We start from the raw sequence: 13,360 nt of genomic DNA, 5'->3' as shown, positions 1-13,360 counted from the left end.
GAACATCAAAATGCCATATTAAACATATAAAACCATTAATACATTATTTAATAAGAATTATGTACAGTGAAAGTAATTAGAGTTATTTTTCTTCGAGTATCAAGTCAAGATTTCAAGTATCAAGTCAAAATTTCGAGTATCAAGTCTGAATTTCGAGTATCAAGTCTGAATTTCGAGTATCAAGTCAAAATTTCGAGTATCAAGTCAAAATTTCGAGTATCAAGTCAAAATTTCGAGTATCAAGTCAGAATTTCGAGTATCAAGTCAGAATTTCGAGTTTTAAGTAAAAAGAGTATCGATCAAGTCAAAATTTCGAGTATCAAGTCAGAATTTCGAGTTTTAAGTAAAAGTTTCGAGAATCAAGTCAAAATTTCGAGTTTCAAGTCAAAATTTCGTAGTCTTTTCCAAGTTTAGTAGTCTTTTCTGTCTGTTCGATCTACTTTCTTATTAGATGACCAGCGCTGTTCTCACCATGTTTGTATCTACATACCGATGCGAACGTGCATTTCGAACTATTAAACTCATACCGAAGCACCTTGACCAGTGAACCAGTGCCTTCGTCTGGCAATTACACCTTTGGTGCAAAGGTTTAAGCAACTTGTTGCTGACAGACAGACAATGTCACTTATCCCATATTGAAAGTGACTAGGGGACTGAGTCTACAACAGACATGCTCTGCTTTGACTACAAAAAATATTGATTTTTCAAGACATCTGTCTTGAAGAATTAATTCCCATTAAAACGTGATCTAAAATGGCAAAGAAAAATCACTTTTTTTTCCAAAAGGAGTTAGGTCCATTTCAGTATAGTTGCAAAAGGGGTTAGGTCCACACAGAATTTGTTTTTTGGAAAAGAATAATTTACAAAAATATGAAGACAGGTTAATTTTTTATACCCAATTTTATGTTCTCATGGTAGGGTTTCACCAATCATCATTTGGAACGATCTCGTGGTTAAATTTCATGGAAGTAATTTCTTCACTTCTCCTTGCGAACTCGTCATGTACACTTTATGCATCTCGCCACGTTTTGAGGAGTTAGTCAACTTCTGTACTACCCACGCGGTCTATTTCTACTGCCTTATTTTGGATATTAATTTATTCACGGAATATTCATTTCGGATACATTTCACTTTTATGTCGGACCTTTAGTTACGCATTATTTTATGAGCTGATTTTCGCGATAAAGAAACGCGACATGTTTATTTAATTTCATCTACCGGGGGTTTGTGCAATATACTTGGACTTCACTTTCGCGGTGATTTAAACTTTTTGACCTGAGCGCTTCACGCCGTTCATCGCTCATCTACCATTGCCCCCGAACTTTTCGCGGACACTCATCATATCGCGTCTCGGCCCAGTTGGTGGTCATTCGCCTTCGATCTACACCTCCTCGTACTTCACAGTTTTCCGGTAAACAAATAAATAAACACCAGAATCATCTCAATAGCCCGTCAAATAAGAAAATGAGGATTTTTTCCATTCTCAAGACTCAGCACTTTTAGGCCATGCCCCACAAAATCACTTTTGGCCGGCACTCTGTCCCGTTTTCCAACCGATTTTCTTAAAAGTGATGTCATATTGATCAGGACAACATTCTGCTTTAAATGAGATATGTAAAACATGATTCTGTAATATCACTCATTTATAGCTCACCTCTAATGCCATTGGCATTCATATAGTTGTGTGTCAACCCTTTACATGTACATATGACCTAGTCATGTGTGCACAATTTATCAGGGATGCCAAAGGTATGCAACCTGTCTATGTGGCATGATTGGAAGTGTGTATCTGCATACACGACTATGTCTTCCACTTATGTTGCTGCAAATTTAAGTCTTGCACACCAAATGTCAAAGTCATAGTAAGTGTATTCAAATGTTCGTTGGTGCTTTTTGGTTTTTGGATTGTAGAATGTTCTGAAGTCTCTTCGCCGTAAAACAAGATCATTGGGTGGGTCATGCCCTGCCTTAATGTCACCACTGCAGGCTGCAGCCAAAACACCTTGAAACCTTTCCAAACCTGAAAACAACCACAAAGTTCTCCCTGTCCTGCATTTGTACTTCAGCAGGAGTCAATGGTGTAATAAGAGTACCAGGTACATAAGACTGAGGTCGCTTAGCTTTGGATGCCTGGTTACCTACCCCCTTCCTCTTTCTTTCTGCTGTAGAAGGTGGTCTATGTTTTCCCTTCCTTTGCACATGGGGTTCTCCCTCATTTGGTATATCAATATCTTGTACACACCTCTTTGCAAAGTTCATCTGTCTTTTATATGACAAATCTTTCCTCTTTTTCATATTTGCACATCTCCCAAGGGGGGCAGTGCCTGCACAGATTGCTTGTAAGAAGGCCTCCTGGCGTATGGCATGACTAACATCAAGATGGCAAGCTTTGATTAGAAGCAATTAAGTGTGAGTCTGCAGTATTTCCCATCTGTGCATGGCCGACTTCAGCAATATTGGTATTGGGAGCATCAAGGTCTTTAAAAGCTTTGAAGATGTGATGTCTCCTTTTGTGCCACCATTTCAACCAGTCATCGACACATCCATCATGTTCAGCTGAAAAAGCCTGCATTTCCTCATGATAGTTTTCATAGTCCCTTTTACTACATGCTTCCAACATGGATGTGGCTATTGCCTTGAATTTGGCTTTGTATGTCACCTTGTGAGAGTGCTTCACAATGCTCTGTTTGAAATGAAACTCACAGGAAACAGTTCTGTGTCTAATTGATTCTTGACCAAAGACTGCTTCAATGCTGGTCCAGTTAGCTGCATTTTCATCAACTACAAAGCCATTGGGGTTGAATATGTATTCTCTTTCACCCTTTATTTCTGCCAGCATTTGGTTTAATGTGGTCCAAAACAAGAGTAGATTTTCATGATTTTCTCTTTCAGCATCCATCACTGCCAAACACAGAACTTTCCTGCTAAACACAGGGTGTTCAACCTACATTGTGAGCGTTTTCATTTTCCTTACGCGGTCATGTTTTGCATCAACATGAGTATTGCAATGGCCCGACCTGATCTCTATCGATTTGAATAGCAATTTCTCCCATGGCACGGCTGGACTTAAAAACATATGAAGGAGACCCATTGTTCATATTGGCATTGTTTAGTTTGTAGACCAAAAATTTGTCTTTTTTGTCTGTCTCCTCCTTAAGTTTGTATACAGCATCAAAGCTGTGGCCATTAATATACTGCTGCTCCCGCATGGCACTCTTTACATTGTGCATCGCTTTCAAATCAACAAACTGGTTAGACCAAAAGCTTCAGTCTCTGTATTTTGGTTGTTCTGCTGAACTGCGTTGGCTCACTCACCAATACATAGACTGAAAAGCTTGGAGGCCCGGACGCGCGTTTCCGTTACACCCTGGCGAAGGCATTTTCCGCAAATATAGCTAAAAAGCGACTAGTGAAGAGTCTACACCCGTCGCTGGTTATTGAGAGTCCGACACTGGCGAGTTTCCCCCACAGGGGAGAGATCAGTGGTTTCCCCACACACAACCGCATGATATCTCAGTGGCTACCCACGGCCACATATATAACTTCATATTTATGTACACAGAGCTTTCATATGAATTAAATCTGAACATGTCTTGCAGTGCCGTTTGTGTTCTCAGGGAGGTGAGAAACTTAGAATTCGGGCGATAGCCACAAATAGCCAAAATTAATTTAGTAAGCAGAATAATGATGAGACAAGAATAGCAACAATAGTACCAAACGAACGAGAATCTACAGCATGTAGAAAGAATCCAGTTGTTTCGAACTATAATTGTTTCAAGATGATTCTAAGTTACGATGAATTAAAATATTACCACCGGTATTACTACTACTGAGTACTACTGTTGCTGCTACTACTCCTACTACGTACTACTACTACTACGACTAATTCTAACAACGATACTACACTACTACTACGAATTATGATAATGATAATTATAAAAATAATAATACATAATAATAATAATAAAATAATATAATACGTAATAATAGTGATGATGGTAAGAAAAAAACAGAAGAAAAAGTAGAAAAGAAGAAGAAGAATGAGAAGAAGAAGAAGGAAAAAAAAGACTGAGAAGAAGGCTGTCCAGAGGAGAAGCTAGAACAAGCAGAGGCGTCGATTATGGGGGGGCAGATGGGGCGATCGCCCCACCAATGAAAATATTGGGGGGCCGGGGCAAACATATCATTTTGCCCCCCCAATAATTCCGCATGTGCTAAAAATAAAATAAGATTGTAATGTTACACAGAAATCAGCAAGCGAGATTGAGATACACAACTCGTTCTTCGTCTAAAATCGTGCTCAAAATGTCCACTTTTCAGATTGGAATATCAAAAAATTTCAGCTCGCGCTTCGCGCTCGCATCATTTTTGTAACAAAAGCCCATACTTTCCATGATTAAATAGGTGAACATGGTCCCGTTTTCAGTTCTAAACCTCAAAAGAACTCCCACTTCGATTTGCAATAATCTTTTGTTGGATATATATATCTTGTTCTTTATTAAAAACATCCATTAAACTCAATTTTTTTTTCAGATCGAAATATCAAAATTTTCAGCTCGCGCTTCGCGCTCGCATTAATCTGCTGGTGAGATATATATATATATATACATATATATATATATATGTGTGTGTGTGTATATATATATGTACACATATATATAGGCATATGTGTGTGTTTGTGTGATCGAGCGCCTTTGGAAAATTGATTCATGATTTTGCGGGCCCCCCAATCTGAAAAATGGATCGACGCCCCTGAGAACAAGAACAAGACGAACTCATAGAATGCAGTGTCATACAACGGAGAATATCATCTTCTTCCATGATAGCGAGGGGGCAAATTACCACTGAACTATACCACTACGTTGTAATAGGTCCATCGGGTGCAAATTGCCTGCAATTCGGCAAAGGCAAATCAAGGCAAACATTCGTGTTGAATCTGAATACAGCTGCCTTTGAACATAGAGCTCTATGATTTGAACATGTTCTGTTGTTATTTTCTGTGCGGACGTTTGCATCGCGCGCCCAGCTGACATGGCTGATAATGTAGACAAACGTAGACTCTTCACTAGTCGCTTTTTGGCTACTTTTCCGGAAAATGCCTTCGCCAGGGTGTAAAACGGAAACGCGCGGCCCGGACGTACAGACAACGTATTTTAGCAGTAACGTTAGATCGAACAGCGGGAACCCGATTTTCCGATCGTTTTTTTGTACATAAAATGTCATATTACGAAAAAAAATCACATCCATATTTACGAAAAAATGTTTAAAATTCAGAAATATCGTACCTTAGACCTCAGTTACCGCTAGTTCTTTTGAAATGATGATCGAAACATCGTCATCTTCGATCCTTTCGTTGGTCAAGGTAAGTTGCCATCTTGGATGACGTCATCATCATTACAGACGTATTTACCAGTCGCTACCTAACGCGATTTGTGCCGCTGCTTTGCGCTGCGCTTGGACATATTGATGTGCGTGCGTTCGGAACTTGTCGCTCGCATTGATTGGCCAAGATATCGAAAATTTAATCGGAACGCCTTGATAAAAGCACAACTCGTTGACGGCTGCCATATTTTCCTCTCCGGCAGATCGGTCAAAAAATAAGGAATAACCCGGGGAAAAACTCATCGGTAACGTATATTTTCAAAATATTATAAACTGTATATGATATCAATAGAAAGATTAGAGTCTAACGAATATAGTGGACCTTCGTCCAAGATAATATAATGTCATTTAGAATCTAAAAGAAGTAACAAATCTGGACAAAACCCGTCCGCCGAATTGTCGGACCAGATTACACATGAAGGCTCGTACTGACACATTGCCGTCGGTAAATGGGGATTGTAGTAAAATGTCAGAAATTGTTGAATAAATCCCCAGTGTTTGGGACTTGAAGATATATACCTATATCCCGATCACAAGTATCGATACCGACACGTCATGATAACGTTTCCATGAATCATAACATGCTACTCTGAACCTACGAACTTGTCTGAAATCTCTTTATTCGGAGTCCAACATGGTGTCCGAAGTGGGATTCATGGAAAATTTTCCGTAATTAAGACTTGTGCGGACATTTCAAATGCTATCTTGGAGAAGGAAAATCACTTTGCAATGCTGATTTTGAGCCTCGAAACGTGAGTAACTTTTGCCGATTTCAGTCATTTCTTACTACAGTCCCAGCTATTGAAAATGGCGTCTTGTCAAATAGGCATCCCGGTACCACAGCCGATGTGCTGCAAGGGCAATTTGGAGTCAAATTGGAAGGCCTTTGAGGAGTCATGGAACGACTACCGCATAGCGACAGAGCTAGATAAGAAGCCAGATAGCGTGCAAGTAGCAACTCTCAGATCAGTGATGGGCCAAGATTGTAAGGATAGATTGGCAACCTTACCGATGAGTGATGCAGAGAGACTGAAACCACAGATCATTGTCAAAAAACTGGCAGAACATTTTGCTCCAGCAAGGAATGTGCTATACGATCGGTATGTCTTTCATAGTGCCGTGCAACAGCAAAGTGAAAGTGTTGACCAGTTTGTTGTGCGGCTGCGCCAACTGATCAAGCCTTGCAAATTTGGTGACCTGGAGGAGGAGATGATCAGGGACAGGTTGGTGCTTGGGTGCAAGGACAAGCAGGCACAGGCACGCCTTTTCAGAGAACAGGATACTGTGTGCACCTTGAAAAAGGCAATCGCAGCCCTGGAAGTTAGTGAGCTATCCCAGCAGCAACTTAGAATTGTAAAGGGAGAAGAGACTGTAAATTACATGCAGAACCAGCGTAAGAAGGGAAAAGCGAGCAGCCGACAGCAGCAGTTCAACTCCAAGACAAGAAACATGGATAAGAAATCAGGAAAGAATTTCACTGCACAAAAAGACGAGGTTAGTGGATGCAGATTCTGTGGTGGTAGCCATGGAAAAGGCCGTGAAAGCTGTCCAGCATATGGAAAAACCTGTCGAAAGTGCAGCAAACAAAACCATTTCCAAAACGTATGTAAAGCTAAAGTGCAGAGAGGTATGAAACCCTCCTCTGTCTATCAGCTGGACAGCAGTGATGATGAAGATGCACTGACAGTGGAGGAGGTAGGGACATTGAATATTCACGATGGTGGAAAGAAGCTGACCTTGCCATTGGATGTAAAGATAAACGAACATCAACAAGGAAAACTGGAATGTTTGATAGATACAGGGTCAACATGCAATGTGCTATCCTACAGACAAGTGTGTGAGCTGGAGAATTCAGGACAACCTTGCATTGATCCAAGCAAATCCAGAATAAGGCTGTTGAATCGTAGCATAATTCCAGTTCTGGGAGAGAAGACGTACACTTGTCATTATGGTACCAAGCAGCATGATATAACATTCAAGATAGTTGATGTCGAACACATACCCCTATTGTCCAGCAAGACATCCATCGACATGGGACTGATTACTGTCAATGTTACTGATGAGGTCAACGTAATGGGGGACAGTATTATTGATGACTATGCTGATGTCTTTGAGGGTCTTGGTTGCCTGCCAGGTGACTACGACATGGAGATCGATCCATCCATTCCCTCAGTCAAGAACTTAGCTAGAAAGGTGGCAGTGCCTCTGAAGGGAGAACTGAAGCAGAAGCTTGATGAGCTAGAGCAGAGAGGCATTTTGAAGAAGGTTTCAGCACCCACGGACTGGGTCAGCAACACGGTTTTGGTCAAGAAACCAGGCAAACTCAGAATCTGCTTGGATCCAAGAGAACTGAACAGAGCGCTGAAGAGACCACACTATCTTATGCCCACGATGGATGACATCCTACCAAAGCTTGCCAAGGCCAAGGTGTTCTCAGTGCTAGATGCGAAGGACGGTTTTTGGCAAGTGAAGCTGACAGAAAGGAGCAGTTTACTGACGACATTTGCAACGCCATTCGGTCGTTATAGATGGACTCGTATGCCCTTTGGCATATGTACAGCACCGGAAGAGTTTCAGAGAAGGCAACATGAGATCATTGAAGGCTTATCTGGTGTTGATGTTGTGGCAGATGACTTCCTAGTATATGGCAGTGGTGCTAATCTGGAGGAAGCCTTAGCAGACCACGACAAGAATCTCCGCAAGTTCTTGGCAAGAGCAAGAAAGGTCGGGCTAACCTTGAACAAGAAGAAGCTCAGATTACGACTGAGTGAAGTGCCATACATGGGACATCTTTTGACAGCAACTGGCCTTAAACCGGATCCAAAGAAGGTACAGGCTGTTGTGGAGATGCCAACTCCGACTGACAAGAAAGGTGTCCAGAGGCTATTGGGTAGTGTTACTTACCTTGCAAGATTCTTGCCTCGACTATCACATGTGGCAGAGCCTCTGAGGCGTCTGACTGACAAGGATGTGCACTTTGAGTGGAGACCGGAACATGAGGAAACGCTCAAAGAGGTGCAACAACTCCTCACGCAAGCTCCAGTGCTCAAGTACTATGACGTCAAAGAGGAGGTCACCATACAATGTGATGCTTCGGAGAAGGGACTGGGAGCGACCTTGCTTCAGAATGGGCAGCCAGTATCATTTGCATCTAGATCCTTGACAAGGAGTGAACAAAACTATGCCCAAATTGAAAAGGAGTGCTTGGCTATAGTATACAGCTGCGAGAAGTTTGACCAATTCATACGGGGAAGAGATGTAACAGTGCATACCGATCACAAACCCCTCGTACCAATCTTCAAGAAGGCTATACATAGTGCCCCAAAGCGGCTCCAGAGGATGATGCTAAGACTCCAGAACTACCATCTGGATGTGATATACTGTCCAGGCAAAGAAATGTATATCGCTGATTGGCTGAGCAGAGCGTTCTTACCAACCACTGAAGGCAGAGATAAAATCTATCAGGAGATAGAACAAATCAATCAGACTGAATACGTCAGAATCAGTGATGCAACGTCTATTCAGCTGCAAAAGGAGACGCTCCGAGATCCAGCACTGCAGACACTGACGTCGGTAGTAATGAACGGATGGCCGGAGACCAAAGATGATGTTCCTGTAGTAGTACGTGAGTACTACAATTACCGAGACGAAATAACGGTACAGAATGGAGTTCTATACAAGGGCATGAAAGTTATTGTTCCATCAGCCATGAGAGCCCTAATGCTGAATCGAGTGCATAGCAGTCACCTGGGAGTCGACGCCTGTGTTAGACGCGCTCGGGATGTTCTCTTTTGGCCAGGTATGCAGGCAGAGGTGAAAGAAAAGGTGACACAATGTAGCACCTGCAATGCGTTTCAGCCAAAACAACAAAAGGAGCCTATGTTGTCGTATGATATTCCGAGCAGGCCTTGGAGTATCGTGTCACAGGACCTTTTCACTCTTCACAACGAGGACTATCTGATAACTGTTGACCACTACAGTGATTACTGGGAGATCGACAAGATAACAGGTGACACCAGAGCAGCAGTCATTGTGGCATGCACAAAAGGCCATTTCGCACGATATGGACGTCCAGACAAGGTGATAACAGACAATGGACCCCAGTTTGTTGCCAAGGAGTATGCTCAGTTTGTTACCGACTGGGAGGTTGAGCATATAACCTCTTCGCCATTGCATGCTCAAAGCAATGGAAAAGCAGAATCAGCAGTGAAAATTGCCAAAACTCTCCTAAAGAAAGCAGCAAAACAAGGAGAAGACATCCAGTTGGCTTTATTGGACTGGAGGAATACTCCTGCTGATAGTGGTGCCAGCCCGGCACAAAAGATGATGGCTCGACGAACCAACACTCTACTACCAACACCAGAAGCACTCCTTAAACCACAAGTAATAGGGGGTGTATCACAACACATCAGTCACAAGAAACAGAGGGCCAAGAAATACTATGACCAAACAGCAGCACCACTCCCTGAGCTAGAGATTGGACAACCGGTCCGCATCCAGCCTAAGAATCGTGGTTTGGAGTGGGGCAAAGGAATCTGCATGGAGAAAGTTGGTCCACGGTCATTCTTGGTTCAAACAGAAGCTGGCCGAATGTTAAGGAGGAACCGGAGGTTCTTGAGATCAACCGCTGAACCTCTCATTCCAGACACACAGATGGCTGAGACAGAGAGCCCAACAACAACACGTGATAGCCCAGAAGATGCTACTATATTCCAGCCAGTGGGTCAACAACCATCCTACGCTGAAGTGACAGCAAAACCAGTCGAATCGCGTGCTAAGGAGGTACCCGTGAACAACTCTCAGACTCAATCAACAAGCGCTGGTCGCGGAACGAACCAATCGAACTGGCCTACCAAATCTACGCGCACCAGAACAGGAATCCAGATGCCAGCGAAATATAATCAGTTCGTTAGCAAATAACCTACACCGTAAGGATGATAACTGAGAGACTGGACTTGTATAAAGAAGCAAGTGTATATAGTTACAGAACAGTTTTTTTTTTCTTCGCGTTTTTTGATAGTTTTGATAGTTTTTTTTTTTCGCGTACGAAGGATCTCAAGTTCAGATGCAGCCTTGGAATGAGTTTTTAATATGATTTTTCAAGACGTGGGACTCATTTCTTCATTTGACTTCACACACTGGACATTGAACTCTGTGCCAAAATGCTGATAAATGGACAAAAGACTCATATTTTTTTTCACATGTTTTTTATTTTTTAATTGATTTGAATGGTATCACTGAATGTAATGTGACTGGGATGCAGAAGCTCAGCAAAACGATTCACACAAAACGGGAAGGGAGAAAAAAAGAAGGTAGTTGAAAAAACAAAATCAATTATCTTTTAATGAAAGTTTTCACTATCCTTTTTCTATTTTTTAAAAGGAAGGGAGATGTTTGGGACTTGAAGATATATACCTATATCCCGATCACAAGTATCGATACCGACACGTCATTATAACGTTTCCATGAATCATAACATGCTACTCTGAACCTACGAACTTGTCTGAAATCTCTTTATTCGGAGTCCAACACCCAGAAACGACGGTTATTGCTGTCTACAAACTGGTTTGCAACACTCTGTACCTGCTTCCAGTCGACACTGCCTTTTGTTGCAATAAAATCAGCCATATTGTTGAGAATAATCCTGGATGGTGGAACCCCAGGTCTGGCCTAAGCTTCTCTTGAAGGGACTTTCTTGTTATTGCCTTCTTGATTGCCCTGCATGTGTGATTGCCTCTGTAGTATATTGTGAGGCAGGACTCATTGTCATGCTCCCATACTTTTATTCCTTCACAATCAGAATGAATCTAACGTTAGCTCAGGAGTAAGTTAGATCTAACTACCGTAGGCCTAATGACAATGTTCCGATTAATCTTAGATGTAACATCTAACGTTAGATCTAGACTCTAATAGATATTTAAAAGTTAAGACTTGACGTAACTTGTGGTAGCCTCGTTGACCTAGACCTAGGCCTATAGACCTAGACTAGTGGCAGTACTCAGTAGGCCCTAGTCTCTAATTGGTATGGAATGCTTTGATATTCGACTTCGAGACCTAACGTCAGGGGCACGGCTATAAGATTTAAGTCTTAGAAGACTAGCTAGGGCCTAACGTTAGCCTAGGGCTTACGCTTAGGGCTTGGTTTAATTCTAACTTGTTTAAGATCTAGGTCTAGACTAGGCCCTAGATCTAAAGTTTAATTCGGTTCATAAAATATATATGGACTGCATTTATATTCGAGACACGGTTGTTTCTTTCGGCTCGCGGGTACCGCATCGGCCAGACCATGCCCTCGGAATATATAACTTAACAATTGATGCGAAGCGCGAGCGGAAAAAATCCGGAACTCTATTCATCTTTTGTAAATCATGAAAAGGATGAGTAATTGGAAAGTTTCCTATAACAATAGTGCGAGCGCAAAGCGCGAGCAGAAAATTTTTGATATTGTGATCTGAAACTGAATAATGATTTAAATAGAGAACAAGCTGCGTATCTGAATAAACGCGTGTTTCAGGTTTCGACCTAGAATTTGGGTATTTTAAATACCTTTCTTATCATCAAAATCAATAAAGCAAGCGCAAAGCACGAGTTTAAAATATATGATATTCCGATCTGAAAAATGGCCAATTTAAGCTCTGTATTTCAAGCTCTTTGTAGGAAAATTGTGAGGTGGATATGGATTACAGTTTAAAAAGTTGTTTCATTATTATTACTTTGAGATTTGACATAGGACCGAGACATTCTATAAGGACATTATGTCATCATATGAAAATGATGACAATTGTATCTTTCTATTTCTCTTCCTTAGCATGAGAGCGCGAAATCTGTTAATTTTATGGCCTGAAAACTGGACATTATTTAAAAGCACTTTTGTGATTATGAATAAGATGCATGAGATAATATCTATCAACAATCAATGCGAGCGGAAATCGCGAGCCGAAATTTTTGATAAACTGTCATCAAATGGGAATTTCAAGTAGTTTGTTTTAAAATTAATATTTAGATATACATAACTCACCAATCAAAATGCGAGCGTGCAGGGCTAGCTGATACGTTATGACAATCTGACCTGAATAGGGATATTTTGATATCTTTATGGAATGCAGGAAAATAATAAGTATCTGAAAAATCAAATTTTCCGAGCGCACAACACAAGCAAAAAATGTTAATATTCACACCATAAAACAGAATTTTTTTACAGAGCACTTTTTAAAAATCAATTTGTAAATCAAATAAAATAATTAAAGTTAAATTTCTTAGCTTAAATTTGTTTTGTATATTGACTTCAAAATTTTTAAAGCTCCATATTGAACAAGATGCGAACGCGAAGCGCGAGTGAAAATTTTATATCTTAACATGAAAGATTTTTGAAATTATTTACCAAGTCTTCCCTTCATCTTATTTCATTCACTTGTTTTTCTCTTATGCTTCTTCTTTTTTTCTCGTCTCTTTTCCCTTCTTTTTCTTTTTTTCTTTCTTCCCCTTTTTTCTTTCTTTTTTTTGCTCCGCCAATAGGGGAGGGGGGCGGGCCCCTCGGGTCCCTTGATCCGTCTATGGTATCCACACCAGAGAGACATTAATCACTATGACTGATTAACCTAGACGCAAAATGTTTCCAAGGTAATTGGTTATATACCAGCTTGGCGTCAGCAAAAAATGCTGTCCTGCCGAGTTCCTACGGGAGTTACCACAAACAGAAACAGAAACGTTTAGACAACACCAGTTTGGCGTTAGTCATATAATTATATTCTCAATCTTGAAAAAATAACACAATAAGTCTTCTACATTATATAATTCATAGTGTTAACGGATTTTTAATAATTTAATACGTAATATTTCATTTTATTATTTTATTTAGACAACACCGGTTGGCGTTAGTCTAACACCAATTCGGCATTTAAGCAACACCAATTAGTGTTGAACCAATATCGGTCTAATTCTTAACTGGTGTTCTTTCAATACCTCTCTGGTGTGGACC

The 13,360-nt window shown here is 40.9% G+C and overlaps 1 protein-coding gene across 1 annotated transcript; it reads left to right on the top strand.

Annotated features, from left to right (window-relative positions):
* Positions 1–6,189: 6,189 nt before the first annotated feature.
* LOC121407207 (uncharacterized protein K02A2.6-like) lies at positions 6,190–10,302 on the top strand. Its single transcript, XM_041598205.1, has one exon. It carries the CDS (start codon positions 6,190–6,192, stop codon positions 10,300–10,302), a length of 4,113 nt encoding a protein of 1,370 aa, XP_041454139.1.
* The last annotated feature ends 3,058 nt before the right edge of the window (positions 10,303–13,360 follow it).

The sequence above is a fragment of the Lytechinus variegatus genome, chromosome 1, assembly GCF_018143015.1.
Source record: "Lytechinus variegatus isolate NC3 chromosome 1, Lvar_3.0, whole genome shotgun sequence".
Taxonomy (NCBI): domain Eukaryota; kingdom Metazoa; phylum Echinodermata; class Echinoidea; order Temnopleuroida; family Toxopneustidae; genus Lytechinus; species Lytechinus variegatus.
Note: the sequence above shows the minus strand (reverse complement) of the source record. Positions and strands in the feature narration are given on the sequence as shown.